Source organism: Muntiacus reevesi, chromosome 15 (genome assembly GCF_963930625.1).
Source record: "Muntiacus reevesi chromosome 15, mMunRee1.1, whole genome shotgun sequence".
NCBI classification, from domain to species: domain Eukaryota; kingdom Metazoa; phylum Chordata; class Mammalia; order Artiodactyla; family Cervidae; genus Muntiacus; species Muntiacus reevesi.
Window position 1 is genome coordinate 29,157,377 of NC_089263.1, and position 27,917 is coordinate 29,185,293.

Consider the following 27,917-nt stretch of genomic DNA (forward strand, 5'->3'; position numbering starts at 1 on the left):
CACTGTTCTGGGCACTGGGGAAACAGCAGTGAACAAAACAGACAAAAGTCTAGCCCTCAAGGAACTTCATTCCAATGGAGGGGAGTGGGATAAATAGGAAGTTGTATAGTACCTTTCAAGCTGATAAGCTTGGAGAAAAATACTGAGAAGGCAGACAGGAAGTCTTGGGGACTGGGCTTTTAAATAGGATGGACAGGAGAAGTGCCACTGAGAAGGTAAGATTTGAACAAAGACTTGAAGCAAGCCACGCAAGTATCTGGGGGGGCGGGGGGGGGGAGTGTCCAGGCAGAGGGACACAAACATGCAAAGGCCCTGAGGTTGGAGAGTGCCTGGTGTGTTTAGGGAGTAGCAAAGAAGCCAGCTGGCCAGGGGTGAGTGGCCATGGGGACGGGAGTGGGGGATGAGGTCAGTGAAGCTACCAGAGGCAGATGGGTACTTCTAGCATAGGTTATGAGTGTGGTTCCTAGGCCACTGTAGGATTTTGGTTTTTACTCTGAGATGGGAGCAGGCAAGAATGTAATCGTTTATTTTTTATTTTCATAGTCCCTTTTATATAAGGGAGTTTTTCTTTTTGTTTCTGAACCGTCATATGTGCCCAGCTGCTATTGAGCGCTTCCCTTTGTTTGTTCTTTACTACCCCTGATTTTATTTATTTTTGATTGCACTGGGTCTTCATTATTGAGCACGGGCTTTCTCTAGTTGCAGAGAGCGGGGGCTACTCTTCGTTGTGGTGCACAGACTTATTGTGGTGGCATCTCTAGTGGAGTATGGGCTCTGGGGCACGGGGGCTTCAGTGGTTATGGTGCCTGGGCTTAGTTGCATTGCAGAATGTGAAATCTTCCCAGACCAGGGATGGAACCCATGTCCCCTGCGTTGGTAGGTGGATTCTTAACCACTGGATTGCCAGGGAAGTCCTGTCCCTGGTTTTTAATACTACCAGTTGCCTAACCCCAAACTCCTTAAAGGCATATGTGCTTTCCTTGGGGTGCAAGTCTTGACCTGATCACAGAATTATTACTATGTGGAGGTGGGATGGTGTGTTTAACTATGTGGAATGTGTCATAAATCCATCTGCTCTTTGCATGGTCTAGTCCAGCCAAGTCAATGACAAAACGGCTAGAAAAGAGAACGTTTTCCTTGAACCTGGACCTCAGGTGCCCATGGCTGCAGCTCCTGGGTCTGGTTAGCTGGTAGCAGAAGAGGTGTTGAGCAGAGCCATGAACGCACCCAGCTCTGGTCCTCACCTGTGTCTCAGGAGGGCCATGGTTACAGTCACCGCAGAGGGGACAGGGCTGTCCCCCAGTGCCCATAAGAAGGACTTGGAGGTGAGTTTTCTCTACTGGGAATAGAGGTGACTTCGTGTCTAAAATATCTGAGTTTGGCAAAGAAAGTAGAGTTTTCATTGGTTTTGGCTATTGCTTTTATTGAAATTGATTCCGGTTTCTTTGTTTTAAAGGAATGGATAGATGTGAAATTAAGATGGAACCCTGATGACTACGGTGGAATAAAACTTATACGTGTCCCTTCAGACTCTCTTTGGATTCCAGATATCGTTTTGTTTGATAAGTAAGTTATAGTCAAAATACCATTTTATGTTTTCTTAAGAAAGCAGTTGTATTACTATTTGGCACCAGTATTTTTTTTATTCCCTTTGAAAATTGCTATATATAAAGTCCCATGACTTAATCTTGTGTTCTTTTGTTTTGTGAACCTACAAATGTGTTCTGTGGATCCTCTCCATTTTTCTTGTGTATTATTTTCTGATCATAAAAGTGTTCTTGGATTTTAAAAATTTGTAATCCATTTGGAAAGTCCAGAAAGGTATAAAGAAATTGGGGGAAATACAATCAGTCCTGTTAACCTACCACATGGAGACAACCACAACTACTGACTTACATGTATAGTGAACTTATTCTGTGCCTGACAATGTGCTCAGTGCCTTATATGCTTTATTCATCTGATTCTCAAGATAACCTCATGAACTAGGTATGATTACCTTTATTTGCCAGATGAGAAAATGGAGGCCAAGGGTAGTTATGTTTTGTCTAAGATCACAGCTCACGTGTGATGGTGGGGGTGGAGGTGTTCACAGTAAGACAGCCTGGCATCCTATTTACCTCCTATTTTCAAGCCTACATATTTGCTGACTTCCTTCCAGATTTTTTGGTATTTTTTTTTAAATAGTTAAGGCCTTACTTTATGTTTAAATGTGCATCCTTTTAATTTTGCTTAGATGTTGTAATTTTTGTAATTCTCAATAATTTTGAAAATTATGTTGTCATAATTTTCCCACAGTGAGGAATGTTGGGTTGATTATTAGCTCATATTAATGAGTATTCTACCTAAATGTGTTTCGATTATGGTTTTTGACTTAGGGGAAAGGGTATTTCTAGATGCCAGTTTCATTTTTTTCTAGGATCAACCACTCCAGGACACTGGGGAATTTGTGCTTATCCTAGTGTACTTTATCTTATTTGCAAAAAGGCATTGGCATGAGGACAGAGCAAAGGCTGAGAAAAAATATTTCTTACTTTACCTCCATGCTTCTCAACATGGAAGGAGTGAACAAAGCTTCAAGGTAGCATGATGCAGCTTCCTGGAGCATCATTTCACTCGAAGTCACTGCAAACAGTTTTATATTTAACATGGATATATTGCAGAGGGGTGTGCAAAAGCTACATGAATTTTAACATAGAGAACAGTATTCCAAAGATAGCTCATGGTGGTGGTGGTGGTGTTTCCTGCTAGACTTCCCCAGTGAGTGAGTTCACGCACTTCGAGAGGGACAGCTGTTTTCCAGGGCTCTGCCCAGCTTGGGACTGTTGTTCTTTCCCCATCACTGTAGGAAGTGTCCAGTATCTGTCATGGAGGGGGACAATCACTGGAGGCAGTGGATCTAGGAATATGGATTCAGGTTCTGGCTCTATGCATGTCCATTGTCATAAGTAGCCTAGTTATATTGTGTGTGTGCATGCATGCTAAGTCGCTTCAGTCGTGTCTGACTCTTTGCGACCCCATGGACTGTAGCCCACCAGGCTCTTCTGTCCATGAGATTCTCCAGGCAAGAATGCTGGAGTGGGTTGCCATTTCCTTCCCCAGGTGATCTTCCTGACCCAGAGCTCAAACCCGCGTCTCTTGCATCTGCTGCATCGGTTCTTTACCATTGGCGCCAATTACCTTTTGTATGTAATCAAAGTGAAATCATTTCAACTACATGAATCTCAAGATTCTGTAAATACAGATCTGTTGGTCCTGGAGTAGACATGGAAACAGTGGTTTGACTTCAGTAAAGTTAGATATTTAAGGACTCTAGAGTCCCCTACATGTTGCAGGCATATCTCAAGTGTAATAATTTTAAGGATATTTCATGCTATAATGTAGGCTTTCTTATGGACATTAGGCTTGTCAAATGCACACCGGGTTGTTTATTCCCTGCCTTGTATTTCAGTGCAGATGGACGTTTTGAAGGGGCCAGTACCAAAGCCGTCGTCAGGTACGACGGCGCCGTGACCTGGACTCCACCGGCAAACTACAAAAGTTCATGTACCATCGATGTCACATTTTTCCCGTTTGATCTCCAAAACTGTTCCATGAAATTTGGTTCATGGACTTATGACGGATCACAGGTTGATATAATTTTAGAGGACCAAGATGTAGACAAGAGAGATTTTTTTGATAATGGAGAATGGGAAATTGTGAGCGCGACAGGGAGCAAAGGGAACAGAACCGACAGCGGCTGCTGGTATCCTTACATCACTTACTCATTCGTAATTAAGCGACTGCCTCTCTTCTATACCTTGTTCCTCATTATACCCTGCATTGGGCTCTCGTTTTTAACTGTACTTGTCTTCTATCTTCCTTCAAATGAAGGTGAAAAGATTTGTCTCTGCACTTCAGTACTTGTGTCTCTGACTGTCTTCCTTCTCGTTATTGAAGAGATCATACCCTCATCTTCCAAAGTCATACCTCTGATTGGAGAGTACCTGGTGTTTACCATGATTTTTGTGACACTGTCCATCATGGTCACTGTCTTTGCTATCAACATTCATCACCGTTCTTCCTCAACGCACAACGCTATGGCTCCGTGGGTCCGCAAGATATTTCTTCACAAGCTACCAAAACTGCTTTGCATGAGAAGTCACGTAGATAGGTACTTCAGTCAGAAGGAGGAAGCTCGGAGCAGCCGTGGACCCAAATCTTCTAGAAACACGCTGGAAGCTGCACTGGATTCCATTCGCTATATCACAAGACACGTCATGAAGGAGAACGATGTCCGTGAGGTCTGTGACCACATGTATTTACAAATGCACGTCTGTTTTGATTCTAAGTCAGGCACCTGGCATGACCCTTAAGACTAAGGATAGATTGAGGGCCAGAGATATTGACAGACTGTTTTGTAAAAGAGCGTTACTAAAATTTCAATGAAAACATCTGCAAAATGTGGCATATACACAAACCTCACATCTCCTTTTCCCCCATCGGCATCTTGGACGACTTTTTTTTATTGGAGGATAATTACTTTACAGTATTGTGCCGGTTTCTGCCATACATCAACATGAATCGGCCACAGGTACACATACGTCCCCTTCCTCATGAACGTCCCTCCCGCCTCCCACCCCGTCCCACCCCTCTAGGTTGTCACAGAGCACTGGGTTGAGTTCCCTGTGTCACAGCAGATTCCCACGGGCTATCTGTTTTACCTATGGTAGTGTATATGTTTCCATGCCACTCTGTCAATTCGTCCCACCCTCCCCTTCCCACACCGTGTCCACAGGTCTGTTCTCTAAGTCTGTGCCAAGATGACTTTTAGTAATGCTGTGTGATTCCCACCGTTCTGTTTTTCTAAGGCATAGTTAGCTTTGGCTAACATGATTAACTGTTTCAATTTGATCTTCAGTAACTTTGTTTCTGAATTCTATGGTCATCTGCAGGCACAAATTGCATTGTAATTTATCAAAAGTGATTTCAGATTTTTAATGACTCTAATGTAGGCTTTATAAATACAGCCAAGATATTTTTCTAGAATCCTCTTGTTCACTTACAAGAGAATGTTAGTGAAATTAACAGCAATAAGGTCTCAGGTGTTATGCATTATACATCAGATACATGTGAGGCTTAGTCTAGTATTTAATAATATGCTTAATTTAAAAACAAACGTTTACTCCAAATTTTGTTATAGAAAAATAACTCGCTGGGTCCTTATTTAATTTTTTAAATGCAAGAATTAAACCATGAATACGTTTTATTAATGTGATATTGAACTGGTGTTTTTTTTCAAAATATTTCAGTCTTGTCACTATTCTTTATTTCTATTGCATAATATTTTTAAAGGTATGACTCTAATACAATTTTTTATGATTGAATTTACTTTCAATAGTTGCATTAAAATGATATGAATTCTCTCACAGGTACAGAAAACTAGAGGTTACCAGTGGTGAAAGGGAAAAGGGGGGCAAGACAGGCCAGGGGATGAGAGGTACAGGTTACTATATATTAGAAAGCTATAAGGATATATTGTACAGCATAGGAAATATTTTTTAAAATGTATATCTTTTTGGCTGTGCTGGGTCTTCACTACCTTCTCTAGTTTTGGAGAGCAGGGGTGCTCTTTGTTATGGAGCACAGGCTCCAGGACATGCTGCCTCAGTAGTTGTGGACCATGGGCTTAGTTGCTCCTCAGAAAGTGAATCTTCCTGGACCAGGGATTGAACCCCTGTCCTCTGCATTGGCAGGCGGATTCTTATCCACTGTGCCACCAGAGAAGTCCCTAGATGATATTTTACCGTAACTTAAATGGAGTATAATCTATAAAAATTTTGAATGACTATTGTACACCTGAAACTAATATAATATTGTAAATCAAAAGAAAATAGTACCTAACATAAAACATGTATATGAATTCTAATCTCTAAAACTTTGTTAAATGGAAAAATTTCTAGCAGGTGAGGTAAGCAGATGGAATGAATCTAGTAAAATACCAGCTCTCTCCCCCAAAGGGACATTGACATATGTTTCTAATAGACTTTAAAAAATTTTTTATTCAAGTATAGTTGATTTACAATGTTGTATTAATCTATAAACTTTTAATACTTGTGGAACATGAAGTTTCTATTTGGTGTAAGTATCTAGTTAAATTAGTTTATAAGGTGAAGCCATCAAAGGAGTCTTAAAAAATACAGATATTAGATAGTAGTATGGATTGAGATAGGATTTAGTTATTTATTTGGCCAATCAGTGCAGCATGTGGGATCTTAAATCCCCCACCAGGACTCAAACCCACATGCCCTGCATTAGAAGTTCAGAATCTTAACCACTGGACCACCAGGGAAGTCCCTAGACTGTATTTAATGAATGTCTGTTGTACAGCAGGGTCAGGGCGCCTTCCATAAGACCAGTAAAGGGGGTTTATTTTCAAGGGAAAAACTTATAAGTAGAGAAGCTGTAGGGTTTTATAATCCTCTAAATTTTATATTATCCTGAAACTTTGGAGCACAGTTCCTATAGAAGACTCCATGCTTCATAGAGAGCAGGGGCTAAGGAAGCCCGTGGTCAAGGGCGTGGCCTGGTGAGTAGGAGCCTCTGGTGCTCAGGGCCTGGTCTCGGCCTGCCCTTTCCTTGAGGTCACTCACACCTGCTGAGCCAGCTCTCTGCTTGGGCTGCAAAAACGGGGAGGGAATGAGCTCTTGGCCATCAGATCTGAACTCATGGTATTGTTGTTCAGTTGCTAAGTTGTGTCCAACTCTTGGTGACTCCATGGACTGCAGAATGCCAGGTTCCTCTGTCTTCCACTGTCTCCTGGAGTTTGCTCAAATTCATGCCCATTGAGTCAGTGATGCCATCCAACCATCTCATCCTCTGCCATCCCCTTCTCCTTTTGCCTTTAGTCTTTCCCAGCATCAGGGTCTTTTCTAATGAGTTGGCTCTTCCCATTAGGTGGCCAAAATATTGGAGCTTCAGCTTCAGCATCAGTTCTTCTAATGAATATTCAGGGTTGACTCCTTTTAGGATTGACCGGTTTGATCTGAACTCATGAGCTTAGGTTAAAATGGTCCCTAGGAAATCCAGAACTAAATAAAGCAAGTGAGGCGAGGAAGAAGATTAACAGCTGTTGAATGTATATTAATTCTGAACCAACTTTTCATTTGTCATGAGATTAACTTCAGGCTGGATTGTCTTTAAAAATTAAAACAAACACTCCTGGGCCAGAATAATTAATAGAAATAACTATATATAGTAAGAATTTAAAATATTTTTAAAGTTTATTTTAAGATATGCAAGTACTATATTTTATTAAAAATCTATCAAAATAAGCCACTTGTATTATAAGTTGACATGTAAATTTACAAATTGTGTCTTAATTATTTAACGTTGGTTTTTGTTTTTTTGTGGTACAGGTTGTTGAAGATTGGAAATTCATAGCCCAGGTTCTTGATCGGATGTTTCTGTGGACTTTTCTTCTGGTTTCAGTTGTTGGATCTCTTGGGCTTTTTGTTCCTGTTATCTATAAATGGGCAAATATAATAGTACCAATTCATATTGGAAATGAAAATAAGTGACACTTTCCAAGGGGTTGTAGTAGGAATTTAGTTAAAAGGCACATATTTGTTATGGCACCTATAAATTACGAAAATGTGAATTGTGTTTAAAATTTGATGCAACCGACATCAGTTTATCTCAGTAGATTGCCCATTAAAATATTTAGCTGCATGACTAAAGTAATAACTGAGTGAATAATATTTGATCTTCTAAAAATAACAGCACAAAATATTATCTAAACTGAACTAATAAAAATCTAATGTTTGTATCCTGGCAAATAATTCTATTTTGTAATCAGCAGTGAAGTTCATCTTTGACTGTGCTGGAAAATCCTGTTGTATTTGAAGACTGATTTCATTTGGTAAAGGTACACATTTAAAAATTCTCTCTGTCCTGTATTTACTGCATAACAGCTACAGTATAGTGTTATTTTAAGTAAGCTGGCTACTTGGTATGATAATGGTTGAATATGATGCAACTTTTTTATAACCAGCATTTTTAAAAAATGAAAACTGGGAATTTGGAATTCCTTTAAGGCTTACTTTATTTTGTAGATGCTTAAACTGAACAATTATTGTTATTAACTATTTTTACAGCTTACCTTCCATCATGAAGTCATACAATAGACAATTCCTATGGACATGCAGTATAGCATATCCCTAATATTATTTCAGTTCTCTTGCCTACTTTTTCCACAATTAATAGGACCACCTTTTATATAAATTCTGGTAGCATCTTTTGATCCTTGACCTCAGAAGCGTCCACTACAACTAAGTGAATCCCATTTTAAGAACAGGTCTGTGTATACTACTAAATTGTTCTGTGAGAAAACCATCTTCTAATATTAAAGGTGATATTCTAATTATGTATAAGCACATTGTTACATACCTGTGATGTTTCAATTTTACCTCTTTCCTTCCAAAAATTACAGTACAGTAGTGGAATATTAGAGTTTAGATGTAATTTAGACGTAGATTTAGACGTAATCTAGTCTTAGCCTATTACTACTTATTCAGTACAGTATCATGTATCACAGGTAGATAGTTAAAATTTCATCTCTAAATGTTCCTGATTCAGCTATGACCAGGAAGAAAATACTGATAAGAAATCTTGCATTCAATTTAGAGTTGTTAGCTTTTGAGATAACAGATACCTTATTTATTTATAGTAAGTAACAGGTCTAAGTTCAAGTTAACACTCTTTGGAAGGCAGAGGGGATCCTGTCTAATTTGCATTTTATTGTAGGCAGGTGTTTAATGCCATTTAATGAGTGACAGTCTCCTGATTTAATGTGTTTAAACAGTCTGTTCGCTGTCATGGCTTGTCTATATCCCTGATCCTTATTATATCTCCACTGCTCTTACTTAAAAAAGTGAAAGTCATTCAGTCGTGTCCGACCCTTTGCGACCCCATGGACTGACTAGACAGTCCATGGGATTCTCCAGGCCAGAATACTGGAGTGGAGAGCCTTTCCCTTCAGGGGATCTTCCCAAACCCAGGCCTCCCGCATTGCAGGCGGATTCTTTACCCGCTGAGCCACCAGGGAAGTCCAGGAATACTGAAGTAGGACCTATCCCTTCTCCAGTGGATATTCCTGACTCAGGAATCGAACTGGGGTCTCCTGCATTGCAGGTGGATTCTTTACTAGCTGAGCCACCAGGGAAGCCTTACTTTAAAAATTTACATGTAAATACATTTTATAGAAATCTTCTTTTGGCTTATTGAAACATGAGTCACGGTGGGCTGCAATTTTGTCCGTTTTATTTTTGCATAGGAAAAACATCATAATGACTAGTGAGAAGATTAGAACAGTCTCTGTAAATCATCATCTCTTGCCAGTAGTTACTCAGATTCAGAAGTTGAGTATGGGATACACTCTCCCTGATAATTTGTCTAAAGCAGTGGTTCTCAACCAGGGGCAGTTTCGCCCCTGAGGGGACATTTAACAATCCTCAGAGACATTTTTGGTCATCGTATCTGGCAAGGGATGGGGTTATGTTATTGGCATCTAGTGGGTAGGGGCCAGGGTGCTGCTAAAGATCCTACAGTGTAACAGGACAGGTCTGCCCCCCCAGCACAGAATTAATCCGGCCCCAAATGTTACTAGTGCTAAGGGTGAGAAACCCTGTTCAGAAGGCTCTTTAACAGTGAATGTGTGGCTAAGCATAATCTCTCTTAATCATTTAGAATTATGCAAGATAAATAAGGCCATCCAAAATGGGGGCATGGTCCTAGGACTCTTGAAAAACAGTAAAAGATAAAAAAAAACGAAGTGCATGGTAAGAAATGATAGTAGTGAGGTCTTGCTGAAATGATATAAACTTCAAGGAGATTATGAGCTAAATAAGAAAACCACTGGGAAATCTGTTGTGATACTGAACCAAACAATTCTTCCCATTTCTGAACAGCAAGGGTTTTTTTTTTTCCCCATCCAGCTATGTCTCCAGCACTAAAAAAAAAAACCTAAAGTTTTTGTATTTAGTCCATTTTTACATGGTCCATAGCACAGCATGCTACTTATCACTGTAGAATTATATTTTGACATATTTTTACCTAATCCAAAGGCTGGTTAAATGTTCATTTACCTATAATACTCTTGACATTTTTCTTATGTGAATCTTTTTTTAAAACAAAAGTCAAGACAACTGGATAATAAGTAAGCTTTGAAATGCCAAAAGCAAAGCCAGTAGCGTGATGATAGGAACCTCTATTGAGAAAAAGCTTACCTGTAAGACCTAAAACAAGTAAGCTCTCAGAAGAAAACAGAATTCAAATGCTTTATGACATTAGATTTGGCAATGGTTTCTTGGATATGACACAAAAAAGCACAGGTAAGAAATGAAAAAGCAGACAAATTGGACTTCTTGAAAATTTTAAAAATTTGTGCATCAGAAGATACTATCAACAGTAATGAAGACAACCCACAGACTGGGAAAAAATATTTGCAACTCATATATCTGATAAAGGATTAATATCCAGAATATATAGAGAACTCCTAAAACTTAAAGATAAAAAACAACCCAATTCAAAAATGGGCAAAGATCTTGAAAAGACATTCCTCCAAAGAAGACATAAGAATGGCCAATAAACACATGAAGAATGCTCAAAATCACTAGCAATTAGAGAAATGCAAATCAAAACTACAATGAGATACTGCCTCACAACCTGTAGGTTTGCTATTGTCAAAAAAAACAGAAAACGATAAGTATGATGAGGATGTAGAGAAACTCATGCGTTGTTGATGGGAATGTAAAACGGCATAGCCCTGGTGGGAAACAGAATGGCAGTTCCTTAAAAAATTAAAAATAGAATTAACATATGATCAAACAATTCCACTTCTCGGTATATCCCTAAAAGAATTGAAAGCAAGGTACAGAAGAGAGATTTGTACACCCATGTTCATTGCTACATTATCCACAAAACATAAAACCTGGGAGCAACCCAAGTGTCCATCAACAGATAAATGGACAAATAAAATGTGTATACTTGCAACTGATTATTATTTAGCCTTAAAAAGTAAGGAAATTCTGCAATATGCTACAACATGGATGAACCTTTAGGGACATTCTGCAACGTGAAACAGGCCAGTCACAAAAAGACAAATACTGTATGATTGCACTTACATGAGGTACTTAGCTTAGTCAAAATCATAAAGACAAAGTATTATGATGGTTGCAAGGGAGAGGGGAGAATGAAGAGTGATTGTTTAACTGGTCTAGAGTTGGGTGGGCTGGTGGTGATGGTTACATAACAATGTGAATACATTTACCACTGAACTGTGCACTTAAACATGGTTTAGACAATAAATTTTATGCTCAGTGTACTTTACCACATTGAAAAATAAATTAAAAAGTGATTCCCCTCTCCCTCAACGCCCGTGAATAACCTCAAAAATAACACACAGTTTAGTTCTTACGCGTCGTCCCTGGTCATCAAGGGTTGTAGAAACAATCCTGCCGTCCCTAAAATGCACACCAGGATGAAAACCCACAGAAAAATACGATCAATCACCATGGCAACATACTTCCAATCGTCTTGAATCTGAAAGACAAAAACAAAAATCATGAGAGGAAAAATAAAGCAGGAAGGAAAAGGCAAACTGAACAGATTTTCAGTACCAAATATTTAATAAATGTGTTTCAGGAGGAGAAGAAACCATTCTGCTGCCAACATGGCAAGAAAACTTTTTTTCCTAATTAATGTAGTCTGAGGAAATCTACCCTTCTCACATTTCTCTTTATGCACTAGAGAAACAGGAACAGAATATCTGTCATATTAAATGCTTTAAAATCAGAAATTTCTTTTTTTAAAAGATTTTTGTTTATGTGAATCATTTTTAAAGTTTTTATTGAATTTGTTACAATATTGCTTCCGTTTTATGTTTTGGTTTTCTGACTGGGAGGCATGTCGGGTCTTAGCTCCCTGACCAGAGATCGAACCTGCACTCCCTGCCTTGGAAGGCAGAGCCTTAATCACTGGACCGCCAGGGAACTCCCATAAATAAGAAATTTCTTAATATATACATAACCCATCCCCCCCCAATTGAATTCTAATTTATAAAGTTAGTTAAACTAGTTACTTGACTTACACTTCTGGTGGAGGATTCTGGGCCCTTGTTAGGATAGCTTATGCAATCCAACATCATTTATCATTATTTCAAAGTACTAGCTCTTATCCAGTTTTTGATACTAATTTCCTTTTAACATCTGTTTCAAAAATGAAACAAGCCCACCAGGCCAAGCCCCTCATCACTTTCTCTCACACAGCCCCCCCTGTCCACAATACCCAACTAGCCAACTATCATCTTCAATTATAAGGCCAAAGTATGGAATTCTGTATAGTTACAGGACAGGTTCAAAGTCAGAAACAATTGCTGACAATAAAGTAAAAGATGGAAGAAAGAGTAAGTCTAATTGTATATAATAGAGCTTCAATTTTGGCTTGAAATAGGAAGGAGAATTGCACATTAATTATACTCCTAGACAACTCAGAAAGCAAGGAAACCATAATTGAATTGAGAAAAAGAGAACCCATGAATCAACTGATTTTTTAAGAAATAATCACATAATAAAGAGGCAGCATGTGATTTGGTAATTTAATTAAGTGGACTGAGATGGGGCTGGGAGACAAGGATTTTATTTCACCATTGTGAACTTGAGTCAATGTGTCCTCTCGATGACACTGAAAAGTCAATGGATTAGAACTATAACGCCCTATTTGCCACAAGGTACTTTATTCAAATCCCTAAGACTGGTTTGTAAAAGCTTCAAATATAAAATAGACGCTGTAATTTCTACTAACCCCGCTACTGGCCAAACCACCGAAGGCTCTAGGAAGCAGTGGGGTGGGAAAAGCAAGACTTGTTATAATTCCCAGCTCTGCTCCTTTCTAGGTGTGAGAATCTGGTTCAAATATGTGACCTTGCTTAGCCTCAATTTCCTCACTGGTAAGTCAGGGATAAGAACAGTACCTGCTTCAGAGAGATGTTATGAAGATTAAATGAAATATGTGCCTGGCACAGGGTCCTTAATGGACAATACCTACTGATATTAAAGCTGATTTTTAAAATGATGCATTATAAATCTCCCTCTGACAGCATTTCACATGGTTTAGCCTGGTGAACTTGGGTCTTACACATAATACAAATAGTGTTGCAAAGCGATCTGGGTGAAAATTAACTTTATGTCTAACTCTGGGTATTTCGGCACAATGACATTGGCTATTCTCTGGACACTTTGGCACTAACGATGCATGAACAGGTAGATGAGTGTTAGGCAGAATGGTAAACTAGCCCAAGGTCCTGGTGTCATCCCTCAGCCCAACCCCGGGGATATCCCAGAAAGGAGACTGCATTAAAGATGGTCAGAAACGCGGACAGGTGTGGCTGGTGAGTGTGAGCATGGGCGTGGGGCTGGAGGAGGGTCTTGTTAGCAGGAAGAACTGGGGAGGGACTGATTGTGCTCTTCCCCCCCAGCCCTGTGCCTCTTTCCAGCCTGCTACTCCTGGCCCAGGGAGGCAGGTGGGGCCACTTGTGAGCAAAGTGGAGCCGGGAAGAGAGAGCAGAGAAGGTGCCCACTGACCGGTAGGGCCTGAGACTTCCCTCCTCACTCCCCACATCAAAGATGAAACAACTAGAGCTGAGTCAAAGGGACGAGGAGGAGATCTTGAGGGACAAGGTAACAGAAGAATAACAGAGAGTACATGGCTTTCAATCAGCAAAAAAAATTTAACCTTTCTAAACCACAACAAGAACCGAGGCCAAAAAAAAAAAAAAAAGTAAATGGAAAACATGAAATAAGATGGGCGAAATTTAACCCTCGGAAAACAGTAATTACAATACATATAAATAAATCATTGATCAAAAGTCAGACTCTGGTTGGAATGAATGAAATAACAGATATACATACATCTATAGGTATATCTCTCTATCTATATCTCAACCAAACAAGTTGTCTCAGGGTTATTAGCTCAGAAGATCATGGCTCTGATCTGTGCACACCTCTAAGACCTCAAGAGCAACTCATGCAGTCGAACCAGTCTTGAAGGATCAGCTGTCAAAACCGTGAGAACACAAGCTCCCTAACTAATTTTCTAATTTGTAACCCAGTCCTACCTTAACTTTGAATTTAGAGTGTTAAACTCACAAGTGTGAACAAGTAAGGGTCACTAACACAACTCAAGAAGACCCAAGGCAGGTGACACGCTGACACTCCTGTCTCTCTGGGACAGGGCAGTGTGTCCAGGGACAGTCATTCACAGGCTCCCAGCACCCTCAGGAGATGGCTCTGGGAGAACTGAGCTTGCTTGGTCTGAATTCCTAGGAGGTCAGGACAGTTAAAACTGTCATTCACAGGCTCCCAGCACCCTCACGAGATGGCTCTGGGAGAACTGAGCCTGCTTGGTCTGAATTTCTAGGAGGTCAGGACAGTTAAAACCAACCAAGTTGGAGCCGGGGAATTAGGAAATTAAAACATCTCTGGGAAACTATGTACACAATAGTGTGTCAGTCATGCAGTAAGATAGAAAAAGGAATCCTTCCGACAGCCCGCCTCCCCAGAGCACTGAGTAGGCATCTTTATTCTAACACCTGCCACCCTTTCACAAACAGGTAGCAATCCACTGCCCTGTGGTCCGGTTTTCTGCATTCTCTGGAAAAACAATGGGACCACATCACCAGATGACCAGAGGTGAGCAGTGAGTGCCTCTTGAGATGAACCATGTGCCTCTAGTTGGGAGCAGCCAAACACATAAGTGTAAAGCTTCCCTATCATTAATACCTGTCACTATTTCTAACATAAGCATTTTGGAGGAAATAGAAGTCCACTCAATTATCACTCAAAAGAAGTGATGATTTTAAAAGTAGATAAAGGTTAGAGAGTATCTGCAAAAGTGATTAGTGTTAGACCAATGAGTAGTTTTTCACTAATCATGTACTTAATGTCCAGCAATTGCTTCAACTGAATTTGAAGGAGGGGCTGACCTTTTGGCTAAATCTGACATCATCAGGAGGCTGTGCATTGTTAGGAGTCACAAGATGGGCAGAGTTGCTCAGATGGGTGGGGTGAGGAGATAGGGCCGCTATCTCTGTCTCCCTCCTGTCTCATCTACTCCCATTAATATGCCATTCACAGCTGAAAAAGAGGCTCTAGACATTTCCTACCAAAATTAATTACCTCCAGGGCATCAGGAGATGAAATTATCTAGTAATTAGCTCTCTGCTAATAAGCAACTTAAGGCAGAGCATAATAACCTTGGGGGTAAACAGTGGGAGCAGCCAAATACATAAGTGTAAAGCTTCCCCATCATTAATACCTATCACTAGTTCTAAAATAAGATTTTTGGAGAAAATAGAAGTCCACCCAATTAAAAAAACCATGGGCGAGAGTGTGAATAGATATTTCACAAAAGAAGATATCCAAATGGCCAATAAGCATATGAAAAGGAGACCTACTATTCATTACTCAACCAGGACATGCTAATTACTCAACCAGGACATGCTAATTAAAACATCAAGTGATGCCACTTCACCCCGCTGGCAAGGATGTATGGCAGCTGGGGACTCTCAAACATTGCCAGTGGGTGTGTCAATTGGCTTAAACATTTTGGAAACCTGACTGTATCCACTAAAGTGGAAAATACATCTCTCCAGTGATCCAGCAGTTCCATCCTTAGGTGTGTATCCAGGAGGAGTGAATGTATGTAAGAACATGCATATGTTCTTACATATAAATGTAAGAACATTTATAGCAGCTTTAGTCACAATAGCTCCAACCTGGAAACAACCAAACATCCAACAATTGTAGATGGAATGAACAGAAGGTGGTGCTGTCTTATTGCAGAATATTACACAGCAGTAACAAACCCAAAGGATAAACCTCAGACGTTTGGTACATTTTGTTGAAAGAAAGAAGTCAAATATGAAAGAGGTTATGCAATGCCATTTATATGAAGTTCAAGAACAGGTAAAATCAGGGACTTCCCTGGTAGTCTAGTGGCTAAGACTCCTCACTCCCTATGCAGGGGGCCCAGGTTCAATCCTTGGTCAGGGAACTAGATCCTGTGTGCCACAACTAAGAGCTGGTGCAGCCAAATAGATTTAAAAAAAAATTTTTTTTAAAGAATAGGTAAAATTAATGTAAAAGAGGTCAGGATCAGTGGTTAGTAAGGAGGGAGGGAGTGGGGTACTGACTGGGAGGGGCAAGAGGGAGCTTTCTGGGGCACTGGAAATGTTCTATGTCTTTATCTAGATCATGGTTCCATGAGTGTACACATAATGTAATAATTCACTGAACTGTATGCACACTTAAGACATGTGTACCTTATGCAAATTACACTTCAAGGGGGATGGGGGGACACAATCAATAAAGTTTAAAATGTCAGCTCAGCTAATCAATACTAATAGGAGATCATCTGGTCTCACTCCCTCTTCCAGCCTACCTCCTAATCCATTCTCTTGGCACTAAGAGTTCCTATGGCCTAAACGGCTGGCAGCCTAGGAGCTAAATGCAAGGCACCACATACAACCTTTATCATTCCATTTCACAGAAGACAAGACAGGCTCACACAGGTGAGGCAGCATATCCAAGGATATGTAACTGGTACCTGGAAGAGCAGGTCTGAAAACAGCTCACTGATGCCAGTCTAATTCCTTAACCCCACCCTAAGCCTTGTCCACAAAGAACCAAAAAATGTTTGTTGAATGAGTGAATGACTAATGTAATAACAGATACATCTTTACCTCTTTGGCTTCATTTTGTGCTTTCATAGTTTCAGCAATATACTTGACACTCTGGATAGCTTCTTTGATTTCCGGTGACAGAGCAGAGAGGGAGAGCACGGCGTTGACAGATTCAGAACTGGAGCTTCTCGTGAGGTTGGCGCTGAAATTGGAGATTTTTGCCCTGCGATGGTGGCAGTAGCCGCACAGCCCATCCTGGCAGGGGTAGCCTTCCTTGCAGCCCTTGGACTCTACGCGGCTGAAGCAATTCAGGTTTGAGAGCTCAGCGCTATAGAAGGGTCTCAGCCTCTGAGTGTCACTCTCGTTGCTTGCCGGCCTGGTCATGAACATGACCCTGGGAAGCAAGTTCAAGAATATGGTCTTCACCCACGTGGGCATCGTGTGGGTGGTCGGGGTCCTGTAGTGCACATTGAGCACGAAGACGGTGATGACGATGGACAAGGTTACAAAGATCATGGTGAACAGCAGGTACTCGCCGATCAGGGGAATCACCAGCGAGGTGGACGGGATGGTCTCGGTGATCACCAGGAGAAACACGGTCAAGGAGAGGAGCACCGAGATGCAGAGGGTCACCTTCTCACCGCAGTCGGAGGGCAGGTAGAAGACAAGCACAGTCAGGAAGGAGATGAGCAGGCAGGGGATGATGAGGTTGATGGTGTAGAACAGGGGCAGGCGCCGGATGTAGAGGGAGTAGGTGATGTCCTGGTAGATCTCCTCGCAGCAGTTGTACTTGATTTCGTGCTTGTAACCGGGGGCTTTGATGATGGCCCACTCGCCACTCTCCCAGTAGTCCTTGAGGTTCATGGAGGAGCCGATCAGGACCAGGTCGATTTTTGCCTTGTCGTAGGACCAGGAACCGAACTTCATGGTGCAGTTCTGGTAATCAAACGGGAAGTAGGTCACGTCGATTTTGCATGAGCTCTTAAAGATGGCTGGGGGGATCCAAGTCACTTCCCCTGTGTACTTGAGTAAAGCTTTGGTCTTGTCGTCCACTTGGAAATCCCCAACAGCACTGTGAAAATAAAGAGGAGGCGTGTGGCACACACGTGGTCTAGTCCAGCCTCTCACACGGCCAGCTGGTAAACAGCAAGTAACGACTTGTAAAACTGCAGAATATAAGCATTCAAAGTGCTATAAAAAGTCTTCCAGGTCACCAATCCATTTACCAGTGGGGATACTGAGGCCCAGGACCCCCCACCCACAGGTAGTCTGACACACTCATCGTCATTCTCCCCGACCCAGGCCATGTCACTGGCTCATCCCACACCAAACAACTCCCTACTTGAAATTTACTGTGTATGTGCGTGCTCAGGCGCTTCAGTTGTGTTCGACTCTGAAATCCTATGCACTGTAGCCCGCCAGGCTCCTCTGTCCATGGAATTCTCCAGGCAAGAATACTGGAGTGGGTTGCCATTCCCTCCTCTAGGAGATCTTCCCAACCTAGAGATCCAACCCACACCTCCTGCATCTCCTGCGTTGCAGGTGGATTCTTTACCCACTGAACCATCTGGGAAGCCCTGATATTTACTGAGATACTCCCAAATGCCAGGGAGTTTTCTCCTTTAATTAAAGAAATAAAAGAAATTAATGAATGTGGTCATTTGGAGGCAGGTGTTCAGGTCCCTGTGGTTTGGTCCTTGAAATGCCTCCTCCTGTCCTCAATTGGGTGCCCAATATGTGTACACGCATGCATGTAGAACCACACCCTGGATCTCAAAAGGCTGTGCAGACCACTGTGGGAGCCCACTCGCATTCAACAGCCCTCTTAAATGGGTCTATTACCAGGCCCTGTCTCTGGATTTTGGTTCTCCGGTTCACCACACTCCCCCATTCTTCCTTGCACTGTTCTAGAATGAATAATCACATTTTCTGATTCCTTGTCTTTTAAATCCAGCACAACAGGTTCCTTTGCCTTCTGTGTCCCTATCCTTCCCCATACTCTCCCCCATGCTCCTTCTCCCTTAGCTACGTCCACCCTGACTTCCTTTCTAGGCAGAGATATATATTATTCTTAGAGTTGGCTTGCTGGCATTTATGAGCTGGCTTGTGCAATGGAAGATTTGCTGATGACCAACTCAATACCCTGTCCAGTCTCACGTGTGAGAGTGAAGCCAGCCAGTCCTCAAAACAATGGCTTTGCCCAGTGAAGCCTCTTGATGTTTCCCTGGGTCAGCCACCCTTTGACTGATTTCTTAGAGTTCTGCATTTGAAGGTGTGCATGTCCTTCTAAAGGCAACAACTACCATACCAATCTATCCAAAACGCTGAAAAAAAAAAAAGAAAAAAAAAGATAAACCTAAACATTTAGAGATATCCTGTCTGGTTGTTACCGGATACCATTGTGTGAAGACAGAAGGGAGATGTCTGGGGCCTGTCTCCTTGCTGGTCTCTGGCCCTTCCACCCTCACATGTTCTGTTGAGCAGGACAGTCATTACATGTGGAACGTGATGTCAAATCCATTAACCCCTTTACTCCAGCTGTGCTTCCCAAAGGTACCCTGCAGCGTTTATATGTTCTCAGCCTGATTTATCATACTCGGCCCTCAATTCCCGAGAAGATGATTTCTGACCCCAGGAGCAAAGGAGGAGGGTTATGAGAAGTGGGGTGGCGGTAGGGACCCACACCACCCCAAGTGGACTTGACCATGTGGGGCAGAGAGGAGCCCTGGGAGGCTGGCCTACACTCCACAGAAGGCTGAGAGGGCCCCTGGGAAGGCAGAAGCCTCCGGAACAACTTTCCTTAAGGCATCCTGGATCCACAAAATGGACCTTCAGAGCCCAGGCACTAGTCCAGAGGTTGGCAAGCTACGGCCCACTGGCTTGGCCCCTATTTCTGTGAATAAATTTTTATTGGTGCACACACCCATACCCATTTGTGGTCTATTGTCCGCAACTATTAAGTGACAAGGACAGGGCTGGCTCGCTGTGACAGAGGCTGTAAGGCCTCCAAAGCTTAAAATACTACTTGGCCCTTCAGAGACAATCTTGATGATCCCTGCTCCAGTCTAAGCCCCACATTTCACTGAGGAGGAGACTGAAAGTCAGAGAGCAGGGTTCTCTTGCTCAGGGTCCCACAGAGAGTTTGTGGCAGAGCCTTGAACACTCGGAACTTGAGTCCTCAAGTGCGTGTTCTGGCCTTTTGGACACACACTTGAGGACTCACTGCCCACATCATCAACAGAACTAGGCTACATGGAGCCCTATGAAGCTCAGAGGTGAGGGTGTGGGGTCACACAGCACCACCAACGGGACATGCACGGGCTGCGGGCAGGGTCAGCTGCTGTGGAGGTGGCCGAGGGAAGTGGAGGAGTTCTGTCCTGAGAGCCCCAGATAGAAATCACCAAGAAGCATCTGCCCCTCAAAAGAGAGGATCCAGACTTTCCGAGTGACCCAGGGGTTGGGAGTCTATCTGCCCGTGCAGGGGGCAGAGGTTCAATCCCTGATCCAGGAGGATTCCACATGTGGTGGGGGCACTTGAGTCCTCAAGTTTTAGTTAGGACAGAGGAATTGGATGATTTGGAGAGTGGCTGCCACTCGCTGCAGCTAGAGAAAGCCTGTGCACTGCAACGAAGACATAGTACAGCCAAAAATAAACAAACACATTTTAATAAATGCTAGCTCGTCTTATTAAAAACAAGAGGACCCCCTCTCTGTATTGCAGCCTTAGCAAGGGGAACAGTGGAATAGGCAGGGTGCCACCGGGTCCAGTCTGTGGGAGAGGACAAAATGATGGGCCCATGGAGGTCTGCAGAGGAGTCGGGACCAGTGTGGGCTCTTGATCTCAGAAACATGCCCCACCCCAACTGCCTTCCAGAAGGACAGAGACCCACCCAGAAAAAAAAGCTGCATCAGGAAGGATCCAGATTGAAGAAGGCGGGAAATTGGGGGTGAGAAGATGGTTCAGAAACTAGAGAAGCAGCCATCTAGAAGCGGCAGCTCTTAGGCTGTGGAGGTGGCTACATGGGGCATTTATAAGAGAGTTATTTTCGAATAATATTATCTGTGGTGAAACAGACCACCAGCCCAGGTGGGAGGCATGAGTCAAGTGCTCGGGCCTGTTGGGCTGGGAAGATCCAGAGGAATCGGGTGGAGAGGGAGGTGGGATGGGAGACCGGGATGGGGAATTCGTGTAACTCTATGGCTGATTCATATCAATGTATGACAAAACCCACTGAAAAATAAAAATTAAAAAAAATAAAAAAATAAAAAATAAAAGTTATGTTTACACTAAAAAAAAAAAAAAAAAAAAGAGAGTTATTTTTTTTTTAAACATTTATTTATTAACTTATTTGGCTGCACCAGGTCTTAGCTGTGGCACACAGGATCTTTAGGTGCAGCAAGTGAACTCACGGTTGTGGCATGTGGGATCTAGTTCCCTGACCAGGGATGGAACTCGGGCCCCCTGCATTGGGAACACAGAGTCTTAGCCACTGGACCACCAGGGAAGTCCCTACACAGAGCATTTTAATGCTTCAAGGGAACTGGTGGAGGAGGGAGCTCCCAAGTGGGCGACACAGAGATGTGCTCTTACCCACTCCCATTCCCTCTGGGAACCTGCCCTAAAAGTAGAGCAAATGCTGTCAACAAAAACAATGAAGGACAGACTGGGCCCCATGTGAACGTATTGTAAGAAAAATATGAAAAGTAACTGAATAACACATAACCACACAAAAAGATATCCACAGAACAGATGAAACTGATAATCTGACATTATAAATTAACCTAAAAAGCAACATTTAGAAACTTTGAAAGAGCAGCATAAATTAGAAACAGAAAGTTAAGAATTTGGGTAAGTGACAGGAGTTCAATAAAGAACTGACAAAACACAGGAAAGAACAGGAAAAAAGAAATTTAAAAATCATTTTAGAAATAAAGACTAAAACATAACAACAAGCAGATACCATGGAAAGTGTAGTGATGGAAATAAGAAAGGAGAAAAAATTTAAATCAAAAAGAGACAAAAAGAATTTGAGAGAAAATAACAGAGAGGGAATATAGGTAAAGAAGTTGCAATTTATGTGAAAAAGGAGTTCCTGGAGAGATAGCACCATAGAACAGAACAAATCTTAAAAACTCAAATTCACAAAAAATTTACTGGAATAAAAGAAGTCTTATTATGTAAATGGTACAGAGTAAAACAACTAGATTTTAAAGATAAATGAAAAATATCTTTGGGTTACCCAAGAAAAAGAAAAACCCGCTGACTATGCATCCCAATTTGTTTCAGGACAGCCTTGGTTTATTTCTGTAGTCCAGGCACACTTATTAATAGAGTCCCTTTTCTCTCCCCAAAGTCACCAGATTATACAAGAAAAAGAAAATTAGATTGGCAATAGTTTTTGACAGCAAAACTTCATACCAGAACACGAGTCAGCATTTTTAAGATTTTCATGGAAGGAAAATGTGAACTAAGGATTTTATATCAGTAAAATGACAAAAGTATTACCTAAAAAGGGTATTGTGAGTTATCCATGTGTGAGAACTTAGGGTATATTGTGTCCATGAACACTTTCTGAGGATTCTACTAGAGAACGAACTTCAGAAAACAAAAAACCATAGGAGAAACTGGCATAAGAAGGTAAAAGGTGTTTCTAGTGTGTTGAGATGAAACTTTCACCTGTTTAGAGAAACTCAAGTTTTAGTTAGGACAGAGGAGTTGGATGATTTTCTCTAAATGTTATTTTCAGCTTCAGATTCCAAGGAAATTCCTTTTGATATTTGTTCCTCTCCACATCTGATCTGAAACATTTCACTATATCTTTCGTTATTGTTAAAAGCATACATCCCTAAAGCACCCCAGCTATTCACCCAAGATTGCTAGCAAGAAAACAGCTATGACTTTCAAATCATAAGATTAAAAGCTGCGCCCACTTTAATTCTATCTCAGGAAAAAGTCTCACCACCCTGTCCAGTTCCCTAAGAGCCTCTGGACCAGGAGATTTGTAGGACAGCTCACATTCTGCAAACCAGTTAATTTATCCCCTGTCCCAGTTCTTTAAGGACCAATTCACAAGTTGCATGAAAGAAACATGAATGCTGTCTTTTCTTGGGAAAGCAGTAAATAAAACATGGACCATCTTTGGAGTGGGTAAAGGACTCCTTCTTTTAGTTCTTTTAGCCCATGACTAGAAAGTGGGATTCAGCTCCTCTAGTCCCAATACTAATAGTAAAACATATTAATTTGTACTAATATGGCAGACAAACCTAAACACAAAACACTTCAAAATCAGATTCAACTAATTCTATATCAAGTGTTTTGCTGAAAAATGTTCATTGTTGTTTTTTTGTTCAAGATACTATAACTCCAGAGATAAAGCATAGGTGCAAACATGAAGTTTTGCAATACCCAGAGAATAAACTAGTACATACTGTAAAATATCCATCAAAATTATGTGTGTTTAACAGAGGCTAAATGTGTAAAGTGTCAGGTTTGCATGGAAAGAGAGGCAGGTTTTGGAGGTGCCAGGATGGGCAGGTTCAGACCAGCAGGAAAAGAACCTTTGAAAGCGAGAAAGAAGCGGGGCTTCCTGCTGCTGGTGGGCAAAGGCGCATGTGCAGCGTCAGGCGGGGAGGAGTAATCTGCTAGGTGAGTAGAAGAATGAAGCTTTCCCATGGCCTAACCATAGGGACCGGTGGGACCTGACTTTCAGGGAGGTTCAGCTCCTGCCTTGGTGACCAATGCCCACCCCTGTGTATTTCCTTCTTTGCCCTTCTGGAGGCAAGAGGAGTGGTGGTTATCTATTAATGTTCTGTGCCACCTTATCTCAACAACAACGCCATATGAGTCTGACTTAAGGATGAGTTTTTAGCAAGAGGAAGGGGAAGGGGGGTCTCAGGTACCACGTAACACCTGGCATATAGTGGATGCTCAATAAACACCTGCAGAATGACTCAGATGAATGAAGCCCTCTTGGCAAAGGTCTCAGGAAGCCAAGGCTGTAAAGCCAGTAGGCCAAAGACCCAGGTCCAGGCTGACAGCCCCGAGAGGGTGGGGGCCACCAGGCACCTTACTTGTTGTAGAGCACAATGTCTGGCTTCCAGATCTTCTGCGCAGGGACACGCATGAACTCGGCCCCGTCGTAGTCGGATGGGTTCCACTTCAGCTTGTAGTCGTTCCAGATCTGGGGGGAGGAGGCGGAGAAGGACCAGCGTGGTTTTACTTCTCTTGACACCACCCATCTTGGTGACCTCCCACCTCTGCCGCACATCAGAGCCACCTCCGTGATGAAGACCACACTGGCCCAGTTCCTCCTGCGGGTGCTAGTCACAGGGCAGCACTGGGCTGGTGCTGGCTGCCGGGAGCCGCTGCCTCCATGATCAATCGGTTAGGACCATTAGGGCTTTCTCCAGTCACTTCCAGTGCTAGGTCCAGGTCCCTGCCTTATCCTCCTGCTGTTTACATCCCTAAAATGGCTCAGCTATGCCATGAAGCCCTAATAACAGAGTGCTAATAACACACAGAACCACCTTTCTATCTCCAAGTTGAGCAGGGTTGGCCTCTGAAGGGTTCTGGGGAAGGAGCCATGATCCCACCAGGACCCAAGAAGTGTCTGGGTGCAGAGGCTGGGAGGACCTGAGGCTGTGGTCAAGGGGCATGTGTGCCACAGAGTGCCCAGTGGGCACCATGCCCAGCCTCCTGGGAAGGAAGGCTGCTGAGCTGAGTGGCTAGTTGGCTGGACTGGTGGAAGAATCAGCCTTAGGTCAGTGAGTTATCTGTCCACGTCTGCACAGAGCTCCCTGGGGAGGACACGCGGGAGCCGATTTCTTTGGTCTCAATCTGAACAAGAAAATCCAGAACCCGGCTCCCACCCTCCTAAACACAACGGCATATGATTCTGACTTAAGCATGAGTTTTTAGCAAGAGGAAGGGAAAGAGGTGTCTCAGGCCGCAGCCTAGAGTCAGAGGTCAGGGCTCCAGGCCTGGGTCTGCGCCATTTTCATTTTGTGTGAGCATGTGGGGCGGGGCAGTGTCTCTCTCTCTTTCCAGGCTTCAGTCTATTGTCTGTGACTTGAGGGGCCGGACCCTGCAGTCCTTCCAGGAGGGTGTAGGGCAGTGCATGTGACCCCAAGCCCAGAAGAGACAGACCGGCTAGTCGGTGGACCCCAATCTAGGTCAGCATCTAGGCCCTTTGTTCTCATTCAGGGATAGCAAAGAAAACAGTCACCACCAGGGGGCAGCAGGGCTCAGGGTCTGGTCACTTACTTGCTTGAGCCACAGGTTAGTCTCCATGATCTGGTTTACCTCATCCTAGAAAGAGAGATTAAAGTAGATGGTGGATTACAAAAACAAGGCTGGTTCTGGGAAAGCCTCTTCCAGAAGCTCCATCCCCCACGGCCACGGCTTGTGGCTCTGACACTCACCACCTTCACCAGCTGAGACATGGACACCTCAAACTGGATGACAACCGGGTCAGACACATTGGCCACCGGCCGGATGATCTCGTTGTAATCTTCAAACAGCCGCTCAAACAGGCGATGCTCAGCGTCGGAGGTGCTGGCCACTGAGGGAAGTAGCCCCGTCAGATCCTGGGGTAGTCATCATTTTCCCCCTCCCCAGGAACACCATGCACCCACAGCCTCCCCTCCCCCTGCTGGGGGTACTCTCTGGAACTCCAGACTTTCAGACTAGTCACTCCTTCAAGTTTACAGTCGAGGAAACTGAGGCCCAAGACAGAAGGGATTCCATCAGATCACACACATTCAGTGACAGGCACAGTGGTTATAAGCATAGGCTCTGAATTTGGACAGATCTGGTGCAAATCCTGACAGATTGCCTGTCAGCCGTGTGAACTTAGGCAAGTGGCTTAACCTCTCAGGGCTGGCATGTTGTAAAAGCTCAAGAACCATCATGACTATCTTTGTTACTACAGGGCAGGGGTTGATACAAATGCAGTCTGCCAGGGTACAGCCACAATGGAGGGATGACCAGTCCACTCCCAAGGCAGGGGCACCCCAGGGTCAGAGGGAGATGGCAGCCCAGGACTGGGACTCCCCTTCTTCCCACCCAGGACCTTACATGGCTCCCATGATCTCAGAGTGTGATCCACGGTCCCTGCTAATGATGTCTTCACATCTTGATCAAAGACCCTTCTCTCTCTGAAACCCTTGGGGACCCCCTTTGTTTATAAGCCACACCCCAGGCATTCTGAGTCAGCTGTCTTTTGCTTCCCACTTACAGATCTGGGAGAAATCTGGGAAGGAATGAGGGGAATCCTCAGTGAAGTTCAACCCAACTTCTCCAGGGATTTTGACTGCCCTCCCCGCTCCGCCCGGCACATAAAGACCGGGCCAGAGTCAGGAGCTCCGTGTGGAGCGGACGGCGCTCTGAGTAGTGGGGGCCTCAGCCCTGGAAGGCAGCATCAGCCTTCCGAGTGCATGGTCACAGCGTGGTCTCCCAACCGACGTCCAGCTCAGCTGCAGGGACCGCCGTCAGCCCTGCCAAATCCCTCGCCCCCTCGTATCTACCACCCCTCGCAGGACATCCAAAAAGTTTTCTGGCGTCGTCGGGTCTGGGCCGGCATTTCCCTAACAGGCTCCTCTCAGAGACCGGGCGGAAGGCGGGGAGGCGCCAGGAGCGCCTGAGAGGCGAGGACAAAGAGGAGAGGCTAGCGCCCTGAAACGACTCCCCTCTGCCCCAGGTGGCCTTGGTCAAGCCTTTAGCCCTCTCTGGCCTCAGCTTCCCCATCTATTCGAGGTGGGCGGGATGCGGACAGTGGAACCCGCGGCCTGGGGGCGCCAGTCCGGTACCCAGTGCGCCAAGCAGGACGCACTGGCAGGTCTGGGACTCGAATCTGTAGCCCCGGGCTGGGGAAGGAAGGCCCCCGGTGCGGGCCCTCCCCGCGCCTCCGGGCTGCGCCCAGAAGACTCTCAAGAATGGGGAGTCGAGGGGGAAACACGCACGCACCCACCCACCTCGCCGCCGGGTCGGAGCCAGACCACACAGGGTGCGGGGCCCCGGCCACGACGCCCTTGTCCCCGCCTCTCCGCGCTGCGCTCGGGGCCGCAACCCCTACGGACCCTGGGTCCCGGCCCGGTCCTCCGGGTCTCCGTTGCCCCGCGCCCGTACCTGGCAGCAGCAGAAGCAGCAGCAGCGGCGGCGCAGCCGCGAGGGGCGAGAGCTTCGCGGAGCGAACACCGCGCGGCTGGGCGTCCATGGCGGGTCCGGCCGGAGGCTCCGCGCGGACGGGGCGGGCGGGGCGGAGCGGAGCCGAACAATTCGGAGCCGGCGGGGCGGTGGCGGAGACAGACTCGCGCGGCCAGGCGCGCAGCGCAGCCGCCCCGCTCGGAGTCCGACCCGGACCCGGCGCGCGGAGCCCCGGCTGCCCCACCCACAGCCTCGGCGCGGCCCCGCCCGCCCCCGCGCGGTTCCGGAGCCTCTAACCCGAGAGAGGTGCTCTCCCCGGCTCTGTGGTCGGTGCCGCCCACGGACAGACGGCTCCGCGCCAGGCCAATCGGAGCAGGTCCTGACCGACCACGGGGAAGAATAGGGGCCGCATCTCTGTCCCGGGCTTCCTGGGTGAGTGTGGGTCTCCCCCATCCCCGGGGTTGGGCATCGGGCTAGACGGACGGTCGTCTGTCTGCCTCGAAGGCTCTAGCATGCCTTCAAGACGAGGGCTCAGAATTTTGAATTTTGACACTATTAAGTAATTGTTCAATATTTTACGAGTGATAATGGTAATTGTTTTTTTTAAGAGTCCTTATAGTTTACCACGAGGGAGAGGGTGTGAGTCCGTTGAAACAGTATTGGCCCTGAGCTGGGAGTTTGTTATCCTAGTCTACTATGCATATGTTTACAACGTCCCTTGATGAAAAAGTAAAACAAGAGAAAGAAAGAACAAAAATGAGGCTTGGAGATGGAGCCAGCATAGAGAGCACTGTGTTTTCCTGCCCGGGAACCCTCCAGAATCTCCACTGCCCACCGGCCCATCTGCACCTCTGGGTGCTCCAGGACGGTTGTGTGATCAAGAGACATCCCTGGGGCCCCTTGACCTGTCTGACCCCCCCCCCCACTGGGAGTGCGGCAGGGTAGCTGCAGGCTTGCTTGCAGTCCCTTTAGCACGTGAGTCACCTTTATTATTTCCAGAATGGTCTGCCTACCCACATTAAAACCAAACCAAAGGAAACATTTTACAAGACTCAGAAA

At 44.3% G+C, this 27,917-nt stretch overlaps 2 protein-coding genes across 4 annotated transcripts in view; one reads left to right on the forward strand and one right to left on the reverse strand.

Moving 5' to 3' along the window:
• CHRNA5 (cholinergic receptor nicotinic alpha 5 subunit) overlaps positions 1-9,343 on the forward strand; it is a 26,778-nt gene extending 17,435 nt beyond the window's left edge. For all 3 annotated transcript variants that reach the window (XM_065906690.1, XM_065906691.1, XM_065906693.1), the window contains 3 exons: positions 1,457-1,566; positions 3,449-4,280; positions 7,395-9,343. In XM_065906690.1, coding sequence (XP_065762762.1) covers positions 1,457-1,566; positions 3,449-4,280; positions 7,395-7,556 — 1,104 coding nt within the window. In that variant the 3' untranslated portion in view covers positions 7,557-9,343. The remainder of the gene's footprint in view (positions 1-1,456; positions 1,567-3,448; positions 4,281-7,394) is intronic.
• Positions 7,368-26,978, reverse strand: CHRNA3 (cholinergic receptor nicotinic alpha 3 subunit). Its single transcript, XM_065906689.1, has 7 exons — positions 26,841-26,978; positions 25,136-25,275; positions 24,978-25,022; positions 23,786-23,895; positions 16,775-17,786; positions 11,453-11,577; positions 7,368-7,501 (listed from the first exon to the last, which is right to left on the reverse strand). The coding sequence occupies exons 1-7, from the start codon at positions 26,926-26,928 to the stop codon at positions 7,498-7,500; spliced, it is 1,524 nt and encodes a 507-aa protein (XP_065762761.1). The 5' UTR covers positions 26,929-26,978; the 3' UTR covers positions 7,368-7,497.
• Between the last annotated feature and the right edge of the window lie 939 nt (positions 26,979-27,917).

Coding starts and splice junctions, on each gene's coding strand:
- CHRNA3 (XM_065906689.1), bottom strand. CDS start 26,928: ATGGACGCCCAGCCGCGCGGTGTTCGCTCCGCGAAGCTCTCGCCCCTC. Junction 23,896..24,977: donor CTAACCTGTGGCTCAAGCAA/GTAAGTGACCAG, acceptor TCCTCCCCCCAG/ATCTGGAACGACTACAAGCT. Junction 17,787..23,785: donor GACATTGTGCTCTACAACAA/GTAAGGTGCCTG, acceptor TTATTTTCACAG/TGCTGTTGGGGATTTCCAAG.